Source organism: Ambystoma mexicanum, chromosome 3q (assembly GCF_040938575.1).
Source record: "Ambystoma mexicanum isolate Mex_15411 chromosome 3q, UKY_AmexF1_1, whole genome shotgun sequence".
Taxonomy (NCBI): domain Eukaryota; kingdom Metazoa; phylum Chordata; class Amphibia; order Caudata; family Ambystomatidae; genus Ambystoma; species Ambystoma mexicanum.
In genome coordinates, this window is record NC_090926.1 from 49,741,172 (window position 1) to 49,764,587 (window position 23,416).

Below are 23,416 nucleotides of genomic sequence, written 5' to 3' on the forward strand. Positions count from 1 at the left end.
AAGGATTTCTCTGCAAATAAACTGTGGGAGACACCCCTTGATGAAGGTGTGGATGCCCCGCTTCATTAGCGAATTACTGGGCCTGTAAGATATGATCTGCAGAACAAAGTAGCTCACAGGGTCATAACAGAGAAGGGGGCACACCAGGGCTGTGCACTAGCCTCTGTGTTGTTGAATTTATTTTTAAATGCTTTCAATTATGTACTCTCTAGTGTACAAGTGGACTCGCCAAAAATGGGTTCATACATTTACTGAAGACTTTAGAGACATATTGCATAGAGAAGGGGTGGGTGGTAAACGGTAGAGCAGAGGTAATGGTTATGAAGCACAAGAAAGCTTAAGGGGCTATAATCATTCTGAGAGGCTTTGCTGCAAATGATAGCCTCCTTTGAGCACCTGGGAATACATTTTGCTGCCACTGAGTCATGCTGCTCCTACGTGGCAAGAAGCAACACTCTATAGAAGCAGGCCAAATGAGGGGTTCGTCGATTCAAAGCACAATTTGCAGGCAAATACCTGTACGCCCCTCCAAAGGCATACTGGGGGAAAGCAATAGCATCTGCCTTTTCTTCGAAATAATGAACGTGCCTTTGTAACATGAGACCCCAGACAAGAGCTGGAAGCGTCTTCCTAAAAGCTAATTTGCTTATACCAGAGGGGTAATCTACTCTTTAAATATAACTTGAGTTGGGGATCAAGCTTATCCCGATACACAATATGTTGAGGCCAGTCCTTCTATGACTATGCGCATATGCAACAGTGGACCAAATCAGGTATAAGCGATACCTTGGAGAAATATTACCTCTGGCGTGGAGCAGAGAGGATTTCATGGCTAAAGTCATTTTTGTTTTGGCCTGGGAAGTTGGTTATGGGTTATGCCTGGAATGACCCTGGTAAAGTAACTCGAGAAGATGTAGCTGTAGTGAAGCAGCTATTCTGGGAAAAGTAACAGATTAAAGTGACGGAAAGGGTGGTTGGCAACCCCTCACTCTGCTCATGCCTTGCTAATAAGGATTACTGGGAAAGTGGATTATCTTTATCTAATGTTTGCCAACAGATGTATTGGCATCAGGATTATATTATGATTTGCAATAGGAAGTCAATGCAGTATTTTGATGATGGGACTAATTGATTCCTATCCATTGATCATTGTTACTTTTTGTAGGGCTTATTTTGCCATTTTTGAAGCCAAAAATGTAACGATTTTAGAAATATATATCTTGTGACCCAATTATGTCTTTCCTATTCGTAAGTTGGTTCATTTGGTAGAACAGTTGCATGCCTCTGAAAAGACCCATCTATCTTCTGCTGGTCATTGTTTGGCTATACCACAAGCATGCTCTTCCACTACAATCCCATGGCTTTCATGGTTTGCTGAGTGTCCAGTTTACCTGGAGTCATTTGTTCAGAAGATGGTTAAACAACTCAGACACAAACTCTGTAATGATTTACCTAGGGTGAATGGCTACACCTTAAGTGATTGTTGTGGTCTGGGTACCTATGTCGATTTTATATTTGATATTTTGCCATGCGTTCTCCATTTGATATGTGTAGTGATATTGCAGTTTCATATTTCACAAACATTCATGAGCGGTTTTCCACTAAATATTTGGAATTAGTCTACTGCTGGGGCTGTGCACAAGGGTGTGAAGAGAAACGGTTTCCAATATTACCTCCTTGTTGACAGCTGTGGGGAATGCAACCTTTAGGTAGTTGAACTGCGCCATGCGGATGGCATTGAACCAGTTTACGATCTCCTGAAATAAGAAAAGTGAGTAAAGAGTTAAAAGTGGAGATTGCAATAGTCAGCCTCAATAGTGCTGGTTCTCAAAACTGCCCCAAACCGCTGCTTATCCAGAGCCCCTACAATTCCACTATAGCCTTTATACCAGCACCACCGTCACATGCAGAGCTTCTATGCCTTACCCCACAACCGGAACTCACATACACCAGCTCCCACAGCCGATATTTGCCTACACCATCTCATATTGCCAGAAATCCTACACCATCCCTCACTTCCATCCCTTGTACTGGGAGGATTGCATAACGGCCAGCACCCAGCTAACACTATTTTTCTTAATTTATATCTGCGTCATTTCCAAAAAAGAATACATATTCATTCATTGTAGAGTATATATATTCACAATTTGCACACTATCAAAGATGTGCATGATAAATGCATTTACAACTTGCAATAAGGATGCTGGAGTCCTCTGTTACACTCAGGTAGCGTTTTTAGTTAAGTTCCAATTCCTGTAGTTTAGGTAACAAAAAAGGACGCCCACCAGAACACCCATCCCCTGCCAGATCTAACATTGACATGTACTGCTTCTCACAACACAATTCTACACCAGCATTCAATGCTCACACTCCATATGACTTGACGCGTATGCCATATAGCAGCATTCAGGCAGAAGAGCACAATATAACACCTCTTCCACTGTATATATGCAAACACACAATGTCAGAAGTACCCAGAGGAACCGGAAAAAAGACGCCAAACCAACAAGAACATTGCAACACATCTCCCTCTGTGCACATTCCAACACCTAATGGCAAAAACAGAACCACGTGAAATGGGGAAAACACACACACTATGCAAGCAACTTTAAATAATGCTCAACCCAACTACTACACAATCCCACAATTATCACACCCACAACCTTCTGGCAACCACAGTGAAGTCCCTTTCCTAACCTTGGTTACACTCAGTGGGGTAGTCAATGGGTCTGCGTGACATTCAAGGTGGTGGATGGATGCGTGGCCCAGAGAAAGTATATTTGGGATCCCCAGACCATCCACACTGTGTCCAAGCACTATGGCAGGGGTCGCAAGAGCGATTGAAACTTCAACCTCTCTACAGACACACATGACTGTCAAGGGGGTAGTCACAGGAGACTTTACCACCTCACCAGTGCCACTGTGCGCAAAGGGAAGGGAACAAACTGGACCCCCTTAGGGACTTGCTTAGCACTGGTAAATGTTTCCCTCGGCTGCCGAAGGAAGGTTAAAACAAGATTTCTGAGCATCACAAACATTGGGTCAGCTTGATGAATCCAGAAAGACCAGCACATTCTAACTGTGCATGAAAATGAACACAAATCGATCTCAAACAAGTGCTTGAGTTACAGGAAAATGAAAAACCTGAATCCTCTGTGACCAAAGCACTGTATTTCCAAATTACTAACTGAAAATCTTCCAGGCTGCAAAGTCACATGGTGGGGAGCCAGGGGAACACAAGTTAGGACGGGCTGTAGTGATGCACCAGCAGGGAGAGAAGACATCAGCAAATTAAAGGCCCCAGGTAATCCCAACAGGTTGCTGGTCCTAAAGTAACCTTAATCCATAAACCCCAACCCACATGACCCTAGGCACATGGCCCAGTCATGGGTCAGCTCAAACCACACCACACTGGTGCAACCTCTGATGACAAGCACCATCTGAGGGAGAACAGAGTATAAGAAGCATATTCTAGTCTTAAGCGGTAGGGCATTCAAATAGGAGTTGGAGGAAGGAGTTTGGCAGTGAGTGGCGAGAGAGAGGATAACGGAAAAAAAGCAGAAGGAGAGAGTTGGAGGTTAGACAAGTCTAGAAGAGGTTGGAGAAAAAGTATGGTGTCAGAAGGTAGAGACTTGTTGGAGGACGGGGAGGCATACCTTCAGAGGAAAAGAGCGTTTCTGAGGAGGCTGGTGGAAAAGTAACACCATCTAGAGAGAGCAAGTGTGTGGAAGATGGAGGAGTACTATTGGGGGATCAACCAACCAGGAGTGGGAAGGAGCTTGAGGTCTTTAACATCTAGGGCAGAGAGAAGAGCGCTAGAGGGGAAGATACCGCTACTGTAGCAGAGGAGGCAGGACTTGGACAGGTACCCCTGCTAGAAAGAAAGGTTCCAGGAGATCAGGTCAGTCCAGGGAGGAGATGATCAAATATCACAAGGGGCCAGGGACCTTACGCTAGTGTGGGGGGCTATCAGAGACCAGGACCCTTGACGAGAAAGGTGGTCAACCAGCGAAGGGCATATCAGGCGCCATTCAAAGAGCCTGGGAGAGAGGGTCAGTCCTGGAAAGACAGCACTCAGTGCCCTGATCTGCAGTAAGAGACCTGCTGACTTGTCCAAGCCCAGAGTGCAACTGACATGGAAGACCTATCACTGTACTCAATGGGTAAGGGTTTGGGAACCCCACAAAACCTGTAGTCCGAAGACAAATGTCAGTTTTTTTATTTTTGGTCTTTCAAGCTAGGGTGGCTGGACCCCCTTTCTGGAACTGTTGCAAAATACTTTCTTTTTGCTTTTTAACAAAAACATTACAGAAAAAATCCTTTATGTTGTGGTGATCGTAATAAATCTGTTATTGTTACTGAAACCTACCTGTGTGTCAGCCTCTTTGTACCTCCCATCTGGACACACCGTCACACCACACAGACCCAGAAAGAATCCCCTCACATGGAAAACAATGATGTACAAACACTGAACCCTACTGAACCCTACTGCTAAGTGCCACAACACTCTCACACCCACAACCTTTCGGGAACATCCGCTGCTGCACCATCCAGACATCTCTCCTCCCCACGTGACCCTTGCCTCTCAACCAGAATCCTGAGGAAGCACATCCACTGCTTTCACCATCCAGAATCCTTCAAAAACCTTCCATGGCATAAATCCCACGTCTCCCTCCTATGCAGCACTTCCAAAAGATCAAGGGAAACCATTGAAACCTAAAAAACACAGCAACGGGAAAATCTGAAAAGATAAGTGTCAGATTCCTCGGATCAGCAGACCTTCGAGATGAGTAGTGTTGGTGGATAAGGTGGGGTGGTGCTTTGCACCCAGGGTATATAAGTAGTGTATGGAGAGAAGTTGTGATGTCCTGTGTGTGTGCTGGGTGTTGTTCTCTTGGGTATTTCTATTTTCTTTTTGTTCCTTAACGGATGGGTGTATCAGAAGAGCGGGACATCCCCAGCCCAAGCTGGAAGGGAGAGTAAGGATGCCAGATTGCCTGTCACATATTGGTCAGGCAGATTAGAAGCCTTGAGAGGATTCTATAACTACTTTTCATCTGCAGACTATGGCAGAGCAGGTCCCATCTCCTATCTAGGCTACTCTATGGGCCTTTTGCAGGATTTCAGCTAGCAGAAATATTTGTGTGGTAGTGGACCCTATTTACTGGACATGCTTTTGAAACTGGTGGGACTGATACTTTTAGTTAATGCGCAGCCTAGTAAAATTACATCTGCAAACAGAATCTTTAATGTAGGCTTCCTGTGAACTTGTACTGTCAATTTGGTTCTTGGATTAATCTCTACTAAACCTTGCAGAAGATTCCTTGATCTCAGGAAGACATTTGCAGAGTTTGGGTGAATGCGAGTTCCTGCGACCAAACACGAGTGTGCTCCCCTTAGCTTGAGACTAGTTTCTTCAAGTGCTGGTCACACATTCTCAATGTGTTTAGTGTGCAGGGGCGCAACAGAAATCTTTGCTTGAATTTCTCCAAATTAGAATCTCTAAATTAGCGCAGAAGTACACAGGGAAACATGACTCGAGGCTGAAGAGTAGTCACATCAATGGAAGTCATTGGCCTGGAGGGATAAACCATCTTTGGTAGCACGTGTGCAACTCAAGCTTCATCGCTGCATCTATGAACAGCTACAAGTAAACAGCTCTTCGACATTAAATAAAAAGAGCATAAACTCGGGGGAGAAAAGCCAAAAGAAACTATTAGTTTCAGAAAAGGCTATGCTCTGCCACCAAAGGCCTAGAAAAGCAATACTTATAAATAGTTTGTTTTAGGGTCAGTTAGTGTTAATTAGTCAGGGCTGGACTCATAGAAAGAGGAAGACAGAGAGAGGGAAAGAGCAGAGAGAGTGAGAGAGAGAGAGAGAGATAGAGGGGAAGAGAGTGCTAGATCAGCGTTGACTAATAGGAAATGTTTCCTAATTTAAGCGACACTGAACAAAATGAATCTCCCTGCATGTTCACTGCCCCACAGCAAAGGGCTGAAGGGGGAGTAAAAAGGACCATCATACACATTTTGGAGAGGTCTGTCCTTAGTTAACAAAGACACATTTCTCCTACTTCTACACTACCTTTTACCTTGTTTGGTCCTATGCACCCCCCGCCAAACCCCACCAAACCCAACAGTATATACTAAAGACTTAGGCGTCATCTTGAACTCAGCCCTATCATTCATCCCACATGTAAAACAATCACAAACAACCCCACGTCCATCTCCACATTTGAAAAAAATAATCCCCCATCTTGAGATGACACAACAATTAGACATCACTAGATCTCTAGTACTGTTTAATTTGGAGTATTGCCTTGGCCTGAACAAGACAACAACAAGACAAATATAATTAATCCGTGTGACAGCTTTAACTTTTTAATTGGACGGGAGTCAATATTTACCACAAATATGCCAGAGCGACCGAGTGTACCGAGGCAGCCGAACCATCCAAGGAGATTTGGAGGGGTCACCCCAGTAACATTCATTGGAATAATGGGTTGAAATGGTGCATTTTAAAGCACACTAAATGAAAGGTTGGGTAAAAAGCCAGACAGTTTGTAACTGGTGTTGTAGGGTAACTCATTAATACAAATCCAATAGACTCAAGTCACCAATAGTTCACAGGAGCATTTCCCAGTGCATTCTCATGATGCTTTTACCCCCAACATATGCCAATATAAAAACATGTTCACACTGGCTGTGTCCATGCATTTTAATGCTGGTTGCACCAATATATGCCAGTATTCCCATATTTGCTTTGCGCAGAATGTCAGTAACGATACTATAAGAAAACATGGAACTATATGACAGTATCCCCATGTAAGAACATACTGCAATTGGCTTTGCCATTAAAAATGCCATGCCACAATATGAACACATGTCCAAACTGGCTGCTAATACCAGTCTATCTCTAGCCACTGTGGTAGGTCAGAAGCAAGAGAAAGACACAGCGGCAAGCTGTCTGAATGGTTTCTTTCATTCTTTAACGAAAACAAGCCCTAAACTGTCCCTAACCTACTATTCTAAGTCCTGTTCTACAAAGAGAAGAGTGCTTATATAGATGTCTTACATAAATGAAGTCCTTGGTCTAGAATCCTATTTCCTCTTGTGTTCTGTCCCTCCCACTGCAAAGGAACTAGATAAAATCAGAAACATAGTTTTCGCCATTTCCCCCACCCTGGTGCGGCTTTACCATAGGCTCCTTGCCTGGGTGCACAGTCCCAACCATCCAAGTGTCTTTCAATCTCTTCCTTTATCAACTTGGGTTTATCAAAAATGACTTTCTCCCTTCTATTCTGGGATTCTTTCAGACTTTCTTGCCAGTTGCTTTCCCAGACCAGGGTTTTGTTTCACGGCCACATCGTGGTTTGCCTCAGTCACTCGTTCCACACCTTGGGGTTTATTCTTTTCCTCTTTTCCCACTCAGGGACTTCCTGTTCATATCCCAACTCTGGGGTTCGTCCCACTCTGGTTTCCTCCTCTAGTTTTCTTTCCTTGCCCATCCAACTTTGGGGGTTCCTGGTGTTCTTCCTGCCTTGGGGCTTCCTTTGACTCACCCTGCCTTGAGGCTTCTTAGTTGTTACCACACCTTGGGGTTTCCTGGTTTTATGCCCACCTTGGGGCTTCTTGGTTCTCACCCTGCCTTGGGGTTTCTTTGGGATCCCCCTGCCTTGGGGCTTGTTGGTTCTCACCCTGCATTGGGGTTTCTTTGGGCTCACCCTGCCTTGGGGCTTGTTGCAGGTCTTCCTACTCTGGGGCTGTCCTATGCTCTCCCTGCTCTCATACTTTCTCTTTCTTTGGCTTTGCTGCCCTCCTCCCAGTTCCCTAGAGCCAGTGCATACCTTTGTCTTCTAGGCAGTGCTCTCCGGGAGGGTCGATGAATCCATCTGACATGGAGCCGCTTCCGCAACGTGTCAACTGGGTTCTGTGTCGGACACGGTTTGCTCTAGAATCCCGGCAAACTCTAGGGGTTGCTTCACTTCACGCCAATCTCTCGCTGTCCTCGGAGCTGAGCCCTTCTGTCTCCTCGCAAGGCAGGTACTGCAATTTCTCTGTGTAACCAAACACCTCTCTGAACGCTACACCTAGCATTTTCTTGTGCGGTTTTGCCCCACCTCCCATGAGGGTCCTGGTTCTCTCAAGCCCCCTGGGCTTCTCCCTCTCTTGCCGCTTCTAATTGGCTCTTTATCCGGCGCACCCTCGGGGAGCTGGGCCATCCACTGATCTGCTTGTTCAGGCAAAGACTGTCGAAACTTTGGGTCAGAAACCAAAACCAGTCGTTGTAATAGGAAGTTTTACGTCATATGTTTCAACTCCCACAAAGGGGTGGCAGGTGGAGAGATTGAGAGCTCTGTATTGTTCAAGGTGCGGAATGGGTCTTGTGCTGAAGCTGTGAGCCTTGCCAGGTCACTGCGGTGATCTATACACAGAAGGCAATTTCAGCAATTGAAGGTGCAGCAGCGTGCAATTATAGCTTACTTTAGTCTGTTTTATCATCAGTATGTTATGCCAGTATACAGCAGTACAACATAGTGGTGTAAAAAAAAAAAAGAAATCAAGCTATATGTATGTGCCTTCAATTGAAAACAATGAAATGAATCAAATTGAAATTACAAAATGCAGCAGCATTCAGGCAGACCAGATGAGCTCAATGGAATAATGTGGCTACATAGTTTTCAGTCTTTTGTTAATATTCAATGAGACAAAGTTTGATTAGTGTGGAAACTCATGATTTAATTTCCATATTTGTTTCTCTCAACGATGAAAAAAGATTATGGAAATAAAAGAAATTTGGAAATTAAAACACAAGTTACTATACTAATACACCATCTCCCATAGCAAGCACTACCACAACAACTACTAAAGCAATCACTCATATACCATCCTCAACAATCCCAGGGTATTGTCATTGTTTCCATGGGGTGGCCCCTTTGCATGAGACCAGGGAGGTGAGGCCCTTACCTGACAGTCCCCTTGGGGGTGGTAATCAGCGGATGGATCTCATAGGGAGGGACATCCTTCATGGGACCAGTGATTATGTCCCTGGGAGAACGTGGTATTCACTTACCCCTTTGGTGCCCCCCTCTCCTTATCACCCACTCAGACCCCTCTGGTCCCCCATAACTTTATATGTTATGGTAGAGTAGATGGTCTTATTGACAATACTGGGACGAGGAAGAGGGAGACTTCCCCAAGCTTAATGCAAAATACCACTGAGATAAAGAAGTTGGAAAGAGGAGGCAAAAGCCCACTGCAGAACCAACACATGCGGTACAGTTGTCAAAATGCTGCCCCAATCATAGAAATGGAAGAAGGACTCAATGGAAGGTCAAGCCAGCCCTGGAGGAGCAAGGAATGAGACGCTTGTTCTGTGGCAGGGAAACAGAAGGCAGGAAGCCGGGACTCAGAGAGACATGACTATCTGAGAGGTCCAAGTAAGGCGGACCTGTCCGGCGGCAGAGAAAAAAGAAGCCAAACTGACGCAAGCAGACCGAGAACATGAACAGCAGGAGACGTGAGGGAGAATCTGGAGCTGCGGAGATGGAATAAAGAGAACGCTGAGGGCGGCAGCAACCGAGAAGCTCTGCTTCACCTCCAGAAGAGAACGGGGACCACCCCGAGACTTCCCAAACGTAGGGAAAAGGTGGGACCGGTTATTGGGGCACTGAGGGAGCTGAATTAACCGAAAAAGCCTTATGAATGTATCCCTAAAGAGCATAAGGGGCTAAAAGAGGAATTATACAATTTAATGTGAACTTTATAAACTATGTTAATACATCCCGAACAGCAAAAGGGAATAAAAGAGGAATTATACAATTTGATACAAACTTTATAAACCAGATAGACACATCCCGAAGATCACAAGGGGATAACAGAGGAATTATACAAGCTGATACGAATGTTGGGAATAAACCTATGTGGGTTAGTACCTAGCAGGAGAGTATACCAGGTCAGTCCAAGTGGACACTAGGTAAAGCAGGGACAGGGATCCAGCAGAAGCAGAAGAACAGGGTCTGTGACCCATATGAAAGCGGGGAAGCCCCACCAGTGTACAACAGGGTCTGGGACCCAAATTGAAATGGGCAAGACCCATCAGTAAAGTATATAAGGGTCGAAGACCAACATCAGTGCAAAGATACTTATAACCAGTGTGCTGGAGCCGAGAAGTAGTCAGGGAGATCCCGAGAAGGTATAAAAAGATAAAACAGGAAACCAGCGACAGAGCAAACATCTTTGGAAGTCAAAGTTATGAAATCAAGTCTGGCATGTCAGTAAACCATACTTGATACACCATTGGGAAAGTCTACGGTCAGGTCTGGCAGGTTAGTGAACCAGGCCTGATAAAAGGTACATTTTTGATTCACAGACAGTGGAAGAGGTTACATCCAGGAGATTGGAGAACTGTGTTTTGCTTAAATAAGAGGTCCCTTACAGACGATTGGGGGACTGTGTACTGTTTTCGGACTGAGGCATTAACAAGAGAAAGAGGTTCCCTCCTGGAGATTGGGGAACTCTGTGTTTTTTTGAAAGAGGTTTCCCGCTCCATGAAGATTGGGGATGGGTGTATTGTTTATGAAAAAGGTTCCCTACAGCAGAGGGGAGAACTGTGTTTTGTTTAAGAGGTGAAGACTCAAACGGAGGAAGAGGCTCCCTCCAGAAGAGATGAGAACTGTGTTTTGTTTATAAGTAGAAGCAAGAAACAAGGAAGAGGTTCTTCCCAGGAGATTGAGGAATTGTGTTGTCTTTTAGTTGGTCTAAACATTCAAGCAGTGAACATGTAACTACATATTCATTCACAAGAACTGTGCCTTGGGAGTCTACATCCAGAATGAGAGGGGACTCCTTCTGGATTAATGAAACATCCAGTTTCTTTAGTTAGTTTGAAAGTGTAAGGGACGGAAATAGGTTTAGACACAGGACGGTGGACATTTAACTTTACGGACATCCTATCTGGGTTCGTAGTATTTTTGTTGCGGTAGGGCAACCCCTCATGGTAAGTAGGGCAAGATAGGCTTTACTTTTTATTTCACTGTTATAAATGAAAGCTATGCCTACCATTTTAAAACAGTGCCATGACTCGTACTTACAGCCCTAATACACCTTCTCCCTCAGCCCCTGTACACCATCTCCCAGATTCAGCACTATGTCACCATTTCCCACACCAATCATTCATACAACATCTCCTACAGCCAGCATTACAACAATCACTCCTAGTCCATCCCATTCAACCATCACTCATATAAAGGGCTACAGAGTGTGGACTAATACAGCATCTCCCTGAAGCAGTAGTAGGACACCATTCTCTGCAGAAATCATTAAGACAGCATCTCCAACAGGCAGATCCACAAAAGCATCCTGTAAGTCAGCCCTATACCATGTAAGGGGTCAAGAGTACATCAACAGTGTGTGTGTACATTTTAAACTACTTTTATTTATCATAAAGGAAAAGGGGGTTGGAGAAGACCTATCAGTACCGAACCCTAAGACGGGTTTCCCTGCATCAACACAAGCACCCTTGTAAGGATGGTAATCAAAATAAAGCACCCTCTGTTTTGTGCCCAAAAACCCTAAACTGAGTGTTACATGCTAAACAAATACAATATGTGAATGGGGGAACTTCCGTAAAGGTCCAGACATAAATGACTAAAGTGTAACAAAGAAAAGACATAAAGTTCTACCAGGAGAAAATGGTTTCCCCTTCCCCTATGATTCACCTGGTTCTCCACAGATTTTCTGTTCCACTTAAAAATAAAGTTGCAATCTTCAGGAGAATGATTCTTCTGTCAGGAATTCAGCTCGACACGCTTGGCGGAAATGGAGAATGAGTCATTCAAGATACCAACAATGGAACTCAAGATGGCGGCTTATCAGCGCTATTGCCACAAGACGATTACCGTTCTAGTTTTTTCCAACATGGCGACCGCGTCTGCCCATTCTATATCTTCCTCTCTATGGTTGGGCAAGATGCGTCGAATCTGTTCGCTTCACCTCACTGTTTGCGCTGGTGCCTTTTCTAGCACTCTGCTGTACAACCGTTTGAGACTTCTCTAAGCCTCTTCTCCTCTATTCTGCGCCCTGCGCACGCTATCTGAGCTCCGCCTCAACTTATTCTACCTTTTCCTTACCTTCCGTATTTCCCTGTTACTCTTCTTGCTTTCCTGCCCCGTGCACTCGTGTGCGGTTTCTTTTCTACGCTACTTCTTACCTCGTTTCCTTCCTTACCTTTACTCCTTATCTACAGCATTGAGCACGACCGGTCTTCCTTCCTCGTTGCTGCTCGACTCCTCCTCTCCGAGCGGATTCCTGAACCGTTCCTTCCTCAGCCTGCTGTACTCGGGCATCCACCCACGTCGCTGCTCGACTCCTTCTCACCGAGCGGATTCCTGGAACCGTTCCTTCCTCAGCCTGCAGTACTTACCATTCTTCCACAACTACTTTGGAGACACCATCCTCTACGAGACAGAATTGGGTTTTCTTCCCCACGAGGGTTTCCCAAGGGGTGTACTGAGTCCAGTTTTCTGGCCTCTGAACACTTTGGGGGAATTACCTATATACTTCAGAGCCAATTCTACACCTCTGCTGTTTCCGGACATTCGTGAGTACCTAATTGTTACAGCTTCCCCTTTTCACTCCTCCAGTTGGTCCTCCAATGATGGATTTCTTGCTATTCAAAAACAAAAGAATCCCCCTGATTCACCTTTAATATTCCAATGCTTTATAGATTTTGATCTCACACTTTCTCTGTTCTTCTCAGCGGTTCTGATATGCTTTAATCACTATTATAGTTTGTTCAAGGGGGAACACGCTTCAATTGAACTTTCTTACTTCGTCTTCCTATCCCTGGTATACTCTCCTGTCAGGGTATTCAGTCTTGTGAGGGAGGCATGGTATCACAAGTAGACACTGACACAAGAGTGGCAAGTTTCAAAACCTTTATTGCTAGATTTAAGGCAGTTGGAAAAATTCCTGTATGGCCCTATAACTAAGATGGGAGTAATTTCGACCATCAAATAATAAAGAAATAGTCGTAGTCAGTCTTAGTCAAACAATAAAGGCTGATACTAACAAAAACCTAATGCCTGCCCTTTCTCTAATACAAACTAATGTGACAGAAGGATATGTATCTAAAAAAGGAAAAATCAGTGGTGAAACGAAATATCAGAATGACAATATAAATCAGTATTAATTCTCGTCCCCACGTTGTATAGCGCAGGGTTGGATGGAACACTTGATGGATGAACACACTTTGGCTTGCGAACACAGTTAGGCAGTTGGCTCTTCCCTCCAGAGCCTTCTTGGCCATTCAAGTCTGAGGCACTTATTCACGGGTTCCCATCACCCAAGTCCAGGTCACCCTTCAAGCTTCTACACATTTTCAAGGAAAGGTTTCTAAGTATAGTATTTGGTTGCAGTTCACTATAGGTTCCCCTCAATTGGGCTCAAACCTTTTCTCCTTGTTGTGGTTCCCTTCCAAAAGCTTTCTTCACATTCCACACTATAGGTTCCCCTCAATCGGGCTCAAACCTTCTTTCGTGTTTTGATTCCGCTTTCGAAGATTTTTAAAACTGGGAGGATTTTTACTCTCACCTCGACATGACCACTTCGACCCTCCTTTCTTTCTTTAATTCCACATTACATATTTTCCTTCAGTTCCAATGTCTCTTGGAAAATGTACTTGCTATGTATGACTTGCTTTCATATCAATTGCTCCTAGATCAAGTCTTTCAAAATTTTCTTTCGTGCAGTTTTGTGGTTACTTTCTTTCTCTTGCTTCCCGCTGCCTCTGCAGCTTTAAAACATTTCACAGAGACTTTCGATTATGCATTCTCACTCGCTGGACCACTCTGCTACTCACAGTTCTTAACAATGGATCCACTTTCTCTCACAGCTTATCGGCACTCACGTAACCTTCATCCCTCGGATACTGTTGCAAGCATTTCAATTAAATACAGACCGGGCATCCTTTGCGTCCCTCAACTCACTGGTTGGGTTAAGATGCTTTCCGTCTTTTGTGTCTTTGATGTACGAGTCAAGGTTGTTACCACTGAGACCTCTGCACCTCCCCAACTCTGCCATTCACCCGGGAGGGTGGCTGGTAACATTGTAGTACTCAGATGGCTCTTTCTCCCTTCCAGCCCGGCTGTTGTGCGCAATCCACATGGCCGTTCGGAAATAACAATCTCCCTTTGGTTCAACCCCTCAGTTTGTTGCTCTCCTTCGCCTGGTTCGCCGTCATCCTGGGGGAACTGCTCCTTTTCGTGCACCGCCTTGCTCAAAGTGTGTCTCAATGTTTCAGCTTTTAACCATGTGGGGAGAGTTAATAGGTATTAGGTGTGCGTGATTAAAGTCAAGTGCTTGACCCTGCCTGATCTCGTTAGAGGGACATGTCCAGTGTATTGCACGGATGGTAATCCTTTCCGCCTTAGACCTCCTCTTCCTCAGCTCAGTGTTTGTATAGGAAAGGGGGGGTCTGGGAAATTGGAATATCCCATAAAATAGGATTGGATAAGGGTATTGGGAAAGGGGGGATACTGCGTCCCGACATCGGGTGTCTCTCCCCTACTCCCCCAGAACCCCTCACCCAGGCGATCCTCCCGCACTTGTCCACCCCCAGGGTCTAGATCCAAAGGCGATGGCCGTGCCCTGGCCACATGAGTAAAGGATTCCCGGAGTCTAGGCAGTGAAACACCCTCTGGTTTTTCACATACTTTCCCTTCTTATCACTGTTTCTTCTTACCCCTGGTTTACCAGCCTGTCATGGTATCATCACTTTCTTATCACTGTTTCTTCTTACCCCTGGTTTACTTGCCTGCCAGACTATCAACACTTTCTTGCTTGGGTTTGAGTCCCAAGATTCACTGTTTGCTTGGTTCACTAACCTGCCAGGACTTCTCAGCTCTTTGTTCACGTTCTCTTTAATCCAGCTTACAAAACTTCTCCAGTGTTGGGTCAGCGACCATTTCGTATTCATTCCACTGCCTTTCGTTAGGCTCTTGCTCTTAACAATGTTCGTGTCTGCAATAGTTCCACAGCCTTTGCTTAGGCTCTTGCTCTCAGCAATGCTTGCATTTATAATTTATTCCACTGCCTTTAGTTTGGCTATTTCTCTTGACAATGTTTGTATCAGTAATGATTGTGCTGCCTCTACTTAGGCTCTTTCTCTGAACGCTGTCCGTATCAGTAAGGATTGTTTTGCTTTTACTTAGCTCTCTCTCTCAGTAATGTCTTTATCAGTAATGATTGCACTGCCTTTGCTTAGCCACTTTCTCTCAATAATGTCTGTAATGGACAGGGCTCGGACAACATCCGCAAAACCTTAGATTTTTTCACTATGCCCAGGAATCCGAGCTCGATGCGAGTGTGCTCTCCTTAGACTCAGAGAAAGCATTCGACAGGGTCGAATGGAGATACATGGAACTCCTCCTCCAAAAAATGGGTTTTGGGGTACACATCAGGGACTGGGTAGCCGCTCTATACAGAGCCCCAACAGCGAGGGTTCAGGTGAATGGGAAGCTATAGGAATCATTCCCCCTTTCACGGGGGACAAGGCAGGGATGCCCACTCTCTCCTTTGAATTACGTCCTCACAATAGAGCCCCTGGCCATAGCAGTGAGAGCACACCCAGACATCAAGGGGATTAGGAGGGGTGAAGTGGAATTCAAGCTTTCCCTGTTTGCGGATGACATCCTGGGCTACCTGGTGGAGCCTAGTTCCTCGCTTCCCCACTTACTGTCCCTGGTGATCACGTTTGGGCGGTTCTCAGGGTTAAAGATCAACACAACACTTCAGTATTGCTCCCCATAAGAATTCGGGACCCGGGATGGGATCCCCTGGATAGGTACAATGGGATTAGAGTGAAGAAGGACTTGATCCGATATCTGGGCATCCTCCTCACCAGGGACCTAACAAAACTAGCCCCTACAAATTATGATCCCGTAATGGCAGGGATTACTGTCCTGTTATGGCCGCATGACGGCAGTAAAGATGAATATACTGCCGCGTCTGCTGTACCTCTTCATGGCGCTCCCAACCAGTGTCCCCAACCAGACCTTCAGGGTTCTACAGAATGCAGTGCGTGGTTTATATGGCAGGGTAAAACCCAGAGAACCGGGAGGGCTGTCCTAACCTTACCGAGGGAGGAAGGGGGATTTGGGTTGCCGGATTTCCAACTCTATTTCCGTGCCGCCCAGCTGCGCGTCCTCCTGGAACATATAAAAGAGGGGATGGGGACCTACTGGTCCTACCTAGAAGACATGGATGCCCACCCTCTTAAGGTTCGGGACCTCCTTTGGGACCCACGCAAGTTCATTCCGAACAGGTTAAAAACCCACCCAACATTGGGTGTACTCTGGGCAATTTGGATAGAGGGCCCCCAGACTGCATACCTCACGTCATGGCCGTCCCCGGTGACCTCTCTCTGGGGTCACCCCCTCAAACTGGGTAATAAGGGGTTCCGGAATGCCCAGGCTTGGTCGGACTTGGGAGTGGAGTGGGTGGGGCAGATGTTCAGAGAGGGGGAATTCCTAGCATATGAGGACTTGAGAGAAGCTCTCGGGCAGGGGTCTCTATCCATATTTGAATACCTTCGCCTGAAGGGCATCCTCTGCGACCAGTCATGGGGCCAAAACTTGAAGAGACAGCTGACCCCCTTCGAAAAACTGCTCGACACAGCAACCTCGAGGAAGGGGGCAGTGTCCAAGATGTACAAAATCCTAAATACTAACAACTTAGTGGAAAGGAGGGGTTTTCGCTCATTCTGGAACGATCTAGCAGGGGAGGTCATCTCGGAGGACGCCTGGTCACGGATATTTAAAATAGCATTCCACGGGAACTTATTCACCTCAGACATGGAACACAATTTTAAGATCCTGCAGGGGTGGCACAGGAACCCAGTTAAACTGTCAAGGATGTTCTCAGGGGTGTCTCCCGAATGTCCAAGGGGTTGCGGCGAGGTGGGAATGAGGGGCCACATGTGGTGGCACTGCCCAAAAGTCCAAGATTAATGGGGGAAGGTAAGGGGTTGGATTGCTGAGGTCTCTGAGGAACTACTCCCCCAGAACCCATTGACGATGTTGCTGGGACTCCCCCCGGAGGAAACGGAAATACACAGGTACCCATGAATGTGGGAAACAATGTTGAGGGTGGGCAGGGTGGTCCTGGCGCAGAAGTGGAAGAGCCCGGAGACCCCCTCAAAAGAGGAATGGATGAAAAAAGTAAAGAACATGTTCCTAATGGATAAACTGACCGCTATGATGAATAATAACTCTGGCTCGTTCCAAGCGAATTGGTATGGGGTACAGCAGTCCTGGGGATGGGGCGTTCATTGAAGCCGGAACGGGGCTCAGGCAGGGAGAGGGGGGGCAGGGATGAGCTGAATGCAATCTGGGCTCCCACGTCCCGGGGGATGGTGGATGCTACATAGCCATTGAAGAAGTCAGCAATTACATAATTTCCTAAGCTCTGAACACAAAGAGGTTTCATGGATACTCCTGAGTTCAAAGTTCATGTTGGGTCATGTTATTCGGGGGGGCTGTTTTGGGGGAGAGGGGGAGGGAGGGTAAGGGTTTGAGGGCCACTTGATTGTATAACCCTAGGATCTACATTGTTTGTGCCTTGTTGTTACTCCAAGAAAATGCTAATAAAAACCAAAGTTAAAAAAAAAAAATAATGTCTGTAATGATTGCACAGCATTTACTTGGGATTTCTCATGTAGTACGCAGTACATAGCATTCACCCAGAAGCTCCTCGGTAACGCGCTCACTCTCCCTGGGCTTAGCGGCTGTTTGTGGCGTCTTCGGCGTTCCTCGTGTTTCACTGGGTCTGTGCTTCCAGTCCACTGACTGCCAGTGCGCCTTTCAAGTTGTTTGCTTTCTGCTTTGCCTTCCTCTGTGGTTGGCAGCTTTGACTGCCTGTTCCAGAAAAGCAGTGATCTTCTCCCGACCTGGTTCCTTGGTACACCGTGTCTGTTGGCCTACCCACTGCGCCCTGCAGGCTGCTCGCTCTCTGTGTCCTTCACAGCATCCAAACCAGCCAGGTGGCTCACTCGTTCTTTATTTGGTTCACCTGTGTTCCTTTTAAATGGCCCTGGTTTCTCTGCAGCTTCCAATGACTAGAACACGTTGTTGGATTCCCGTGTCTAGTCATCCTCATTACTCCATCCCTCTTCTTTGTCACAGTACCAAAAAAAGTGGGGGGAGATACAAGAATTTCTCGCCTGAAAGAATCTGGAAAGTCAGTGTCTATATCACAATATGCGTGTGATACATAGGGAGGGGTAATCAGTTGCCATTCATTTTGCTCTATATATCACAATATGCCATGTAGGAGTGTTGCAAAGGCACACGGCTATTATAAAAGTGTGGACTGAAAGGTTGTCTTGACTCAGTCTTTTCCCATCTCCCTGGAGCTTGTTCTCACCCACGTGGTCCTTCCGCAGATAGCCACCATCAGGGTTGGTGTCAGGTAGCCTCTGCCCTTCCCTGGCCACATATGAGAGGCTTCCTTCCAGGGACTCAGCGACTAAATTGTCTGATTTGTCACAACCATCACTTCAAAACCATTGTGCACATCCAACGCTACTACACCATCACCCACTGCCAGGCCCTCTACAACCCTCAAGTGACACCATCTTCTGCAGCCAGGCCTTCTAAATCATTCCTTACAGCAAGCGCTCAAACAGCATCTCCCTGAGGAACCACTTGTACAGATGAGCATCAAAAGGCCCCGTGCTCCAGCTCTCCTCTCAGAACATGTCTTCTCATATTCTATCCTGCCTCACTCCTTATTCGTTCCTGGCAGATCAGATCGAACCCGGAACCATCAGGAGAAAGCTGCTACCTTTTTTACGGACTCTCATGCTCCACATCACCTAATTTGTTCCTGATAAGCCAGTTGACCTAACCAGAAATGAAAGCGCCCAGGAACCCTGTTCCGTGGGCACCAGACCCATATAAGGCTACACAATGGCACCCCACATAAAGTACCTAGCAGGAAATGTAGGGCCTACATCGCAACAGCCCAATAATGAACACAAGTGGAAAAATCAATCTTGCCAATCCCAGATTAGATCATATCACTCAGACCCTTATTATGCTTCCCAATCCCTCAGTACACAGACTGAAAATTCCCCCCACATAGTCCACTGCTCCCTCTTCATTGCCAGAATGGCTGTCAAACGTGCCCAGAACATCCACAAACACATCATTGATGAGCACCTCAACCTGCTCTTCATCACTGAGACATTGTACATCAACACCTCAGACCCCTCTTTTGAAAACATCTCTGCCGGCTCTTTTGACAGCATCGTCTTCCACAAATACTCTTTCTACCATGTCAACAGATTCACGGGCAGTGGAGAGCTAGAAATCAACTGCTTGGCATTCAATTGTAGTTGTTAACACAGACATCCTATAAAGGTTTCTCTTGTCTACGTGGTCCATCCAATCTATATCAGCTTTCTTTCCTCCCAACACATTCTAATCACAATGGACTCCACTTCTGGGTTAAGGATGACGCCACACCAATACCCATGGAGTTTCATCAACATCTGTTAAAGCATTAGCCTGCACACACTTTAAAACCACACCAGACCTAACAAGGGGCACTGCTGAGGCACAGCCCACCTGCATGGACTGATGGTAGGCGCTAACCCGCTCCCTCCTGGTCACATTATCTGACAATAAGCCGTTCTTTTTCCCCCTTCAATCTTCAGATCCCTACCCTAATCATATATCCAAGATCAAAACAACACTGCGGTGCTGCAACAAGAAACTACGTTCCTTCCTTTTCAGATACATCTATAATGGAATAACACAAATAGTCGACTCCTGGTCCCAACTACAGAAAGTAACCAAACCAAAGATCAAGCACCTCAAAAAAGCTTGCTTCTAAGACGATACGTTGTGGCAGAAATCAGAGGATTATAGGGATTACTGGAACTCAAACACAAGCAAACTGCTTACCTCTGAGGCATCTTTTCAGAGGCTATCACAGAACCCAGAAGCAATCAACAGCCACAGGAACAGTGAATAAAATGAAAGAACATCCTCTCCCTCAAGGTGCATACTCAACCACACCCAGATTGAAAATATTTGGCTAGCCACCTTCTCCAAAGTGATGGTCCATAGATCAGAGCCTCAATCATAGGGGAAACCCTGATAAAAAAAACACCATCCCATGGTCTGCGGGGCGTCACGGTCACTAACACACAGAACATGAAATAACAATGCAGTCCTGGCAAGGTCTCAAATATTCCCCATCCCGCAGCCACTGCCAAAGACCATGTAGACATATTATGCACCACAGCATCTTCCTTAACAGTTCCATCCAAATGAGCCATGTTTCCCCAGCGTAAAGCACTCCCTAGTCACCCCACCTAAAGAAAACTTCACCCCACCTAAAGAAAACTATCACTGAACCCATGGACACTGATAAACTCCTTCCCAATTGCTTAACTTGCAGTTTGGCCGAAAATCCTGAAAATGTTGTCACATCACAAATCCAGGAACATGTAGAAGTAAACAACATCCAGTAGACATTCCACCCCAAACACAGAACAGAAACAGCCCTATTCTCAGTATGGGAGGATCAACTAAACCTAAGAGAACATAGAGCCATCATCAGGTTCATCATGCTTGATCTCTGTGGGGCCCCCGGACAAAGTAACCGCAACACCCTTATCCAACGACGATAGCATATAGCTAGAGTCTCCAGTCTGACCAGAAACTGAGCGTTAAACTATGAGACTTAACCTCACATCTGGCTTTTGTGGAGTATGCTCTCCACTTCTTTTTAATATCTACATTAAAGCTTGTTGGATTGACTCTGCCCCAATATCTACAATTCCACTAAAATGCAGCTATCACACAAATGTACCTCTGTGTTACAGAAGAGCCTGCTTTCAAAACAAATTATTAATTAATGCCGTTTATTGGGAATGGACCACTGACATTAATCGTGCATGTACAATTTCAGTGTGGTAGGTCATGCCAAGTGTGGCATAAGGAGAAATCGGCCAAACCAAAGGAGGGAGAGGTGCCTCTAGAACACAGATAAGTAGGAGGAGAGGTGGACATGCAGCCTTGTTGGCATCACCCCTGATTGTGTAAAGGAGGTGGGAAATGGCAGGGAGAAGAAAGGGGTCCTGGGATCACCGTCACACTGAAGGGCACCATGCATAGGGATATGCATTTCTGAAATTGGACACACAACAACCAAAAGACAATGGGGGTCATTACAAGTTGGGCAGTAAGGGATTCCGGGCACCGGTAAGGAGACTGGTGCCGGAAATCCCTTACCGCCCAATTCCAAGGTCCCTTAGCAGGAACCGCAAGGGACGTGTGGTCGGACCACACGTCCCTTATGGGTCCCGTTAAGGGACCAGGGAGAAAATAATGGGCCCGTTATTTGCGCCTTCCCCATTCCCATTGAGCCCTATGGGGGCTCAAATGGGGATGGGGAATGGCTTTTGGAATGGGGACTTACCGGGTCCGCCTAGGGCGGAATGTCCCGGTAAATCCCCACTCCACCAGATAGGACCGGACACGATTTTGGAGGCAGCCATGGCGCTAATAGCGCCATGGCTGCCTCAAAAGTCGTAATGAGGCTCAATGGCGGAAAAAAGGGAAAGCCCCAGTACATAAAAGGTACTGTATGAAAATGTTTTGGGAAAAGGGTCATGGTCAAGTTGGTCATAGAACATGTGTCAAAGGCCACCAAGGCCAGTTCAACAAGGCAACAAAAGGAATGAATGCCATTGAGCATTGGATGGAGCAAAACAGCATTACACTCGATGGACCCAAAATGGAAATCTTAATTCTCAACCCCTCTCCCACCTTCAAAATGGCCACACAGTGACTCCTATTTCACTTTCTTTGTAGAGGTTGTACCCATCAAATCCAAATACAAAAACTACAAAACAATGCAGGTAGACTAACTGGAATGAGGAAAAGGAAACTGGTTATCAGCTTCCACAGAAACATATGCTGCCTCTCTTTACAGGCCGGGATATTGTGACAAATCTGGAGACTTCATCCCTTCTTCTCTAGGGGGAGCCACCCGTCCAGATAGAGATGTGTGGGACCTGAGAAGCCAAGGCCACCCAAAGCGAAGCTTACCTCGAGGCGTGACCATGGAGAGGATGTGTTGGGCCCGGTGCCCATGAACAGACACCGAAACCAGGAACGAGTGAATCCTCTGCTCCCAATGAGACAGCAGAAGGGCGAGAGAACACCAAGATGAGCAGAATCCGAAAACAGCTTGTATCCTGTCCAGAAGAGTGGTAAGCCGTGGAGATCACCACTGCTGACGAAGAGACACACCCTCACTGGAGCAGACCCTGCAGCGCTGAAGATACAAGGGTTGCCCAGATTGGAGGGAGGCAGAGAGAGGAAAGTGGGGAAGAAGGAAGAATTGTCCTAACCCTGTACCAGGCACACAGAAGCACGGAGAGACTGAACAAGAGAAGGAGAATGGTTAAAGGAGCCTCAGAAACCCAAATAGAATAAACCTCCAGAAGGGTCACAGAAACCCACAAGAGCTAAGAGAGCCACAAGAAGAGAGGGGTTGCTGATACCCACAAAGAACTAACTGAGTTATTGGGACACAGACCCCCCAGTGAGCCTGAGGGGCCCGATAAGCAAAGTGAAGAACAGATACAAGGAGAGCACGTAGACGTCTAATATCTGAACCAAGTGGGGAGAGACCAACACAAGTGGTGGAGGGATGTGATGAATCAGAGATGATTGGCCCAGATCCTTTTTATAACTTCCCCAGAGACCCTACCCTTCTGATGGCCTACTGTAAAATCGAAGCTGTGGGAAAAGCCGATTTTTACATTGTGGACTCCAAGTCCCACGATTCCCAAAGTACTGAGACGAAGAAGAGGTCTACAGGGACAGGAGACTAAAAGTTGCAGCCTATTAGTGGTAATGACCGACACCTGAGGGAGACTGGGAGGCATAAAAGGCTCCGCAGGTGCAGGCCATAGAGAAGAGCAGTAGCAGGAGGTGGAGTAGTTGTGGTTCTTCCACGTGGCACCAGAAGCAGAAGTCAGAGGAGAGCAGAGTCGCTGGGACCACTGTTGTGTGCCGAACGGTTGCAGGTCCAGGGAGGGACTCCTCTGAGACCTTGATTATAGAACTTGAGCAGCAGGAAGAGTTGATATTGACGGCTTACCCCCGGAGGACCGCAGCTGCAGAGAAAGAGCAGCAGGAAGCGTGCAATTTGAAAGCTTTCCTCATTATAAGTTGTGTGCCGGTTGAAGGCGCACATCGGAGACCCGTGGGAGTAAGAACAGCTCCTCTATCGACTGGCGCAGGCCGTGGGAAGCTGCGAAGGAGAGGTTGCCAGGCTGTGCAGGAAAGCAGAAGCAGAGGACCTAGCAGCAGCGAGGCGAACGGACACGCACACCA

General features: G+C 46.4%; 1 protein-coding gene across 1 annotated transcript in view; it reads right to left on the minus strand.

The window, feature by feature from the left end:
- LOC138582094 (arf-GAP with dual PH domain-containing protein 1-like) overlaps positions 1-23,416 on the minus strand; it is a 144,347-nt gene that overhangs the window by 64,582 nt on the left and 56,349 nt on the right. The window contains exon 7 of the mRNA XM_069653049.1: positions 1,674-1,757. Within this exon, the coding sequence (XP_069509150.1) occupies positions 1,674-1,757 (84 nt within the window). The remainder of the gene's footprint in view (positions 1-1,673; positions 1,758-23,416) is intronic.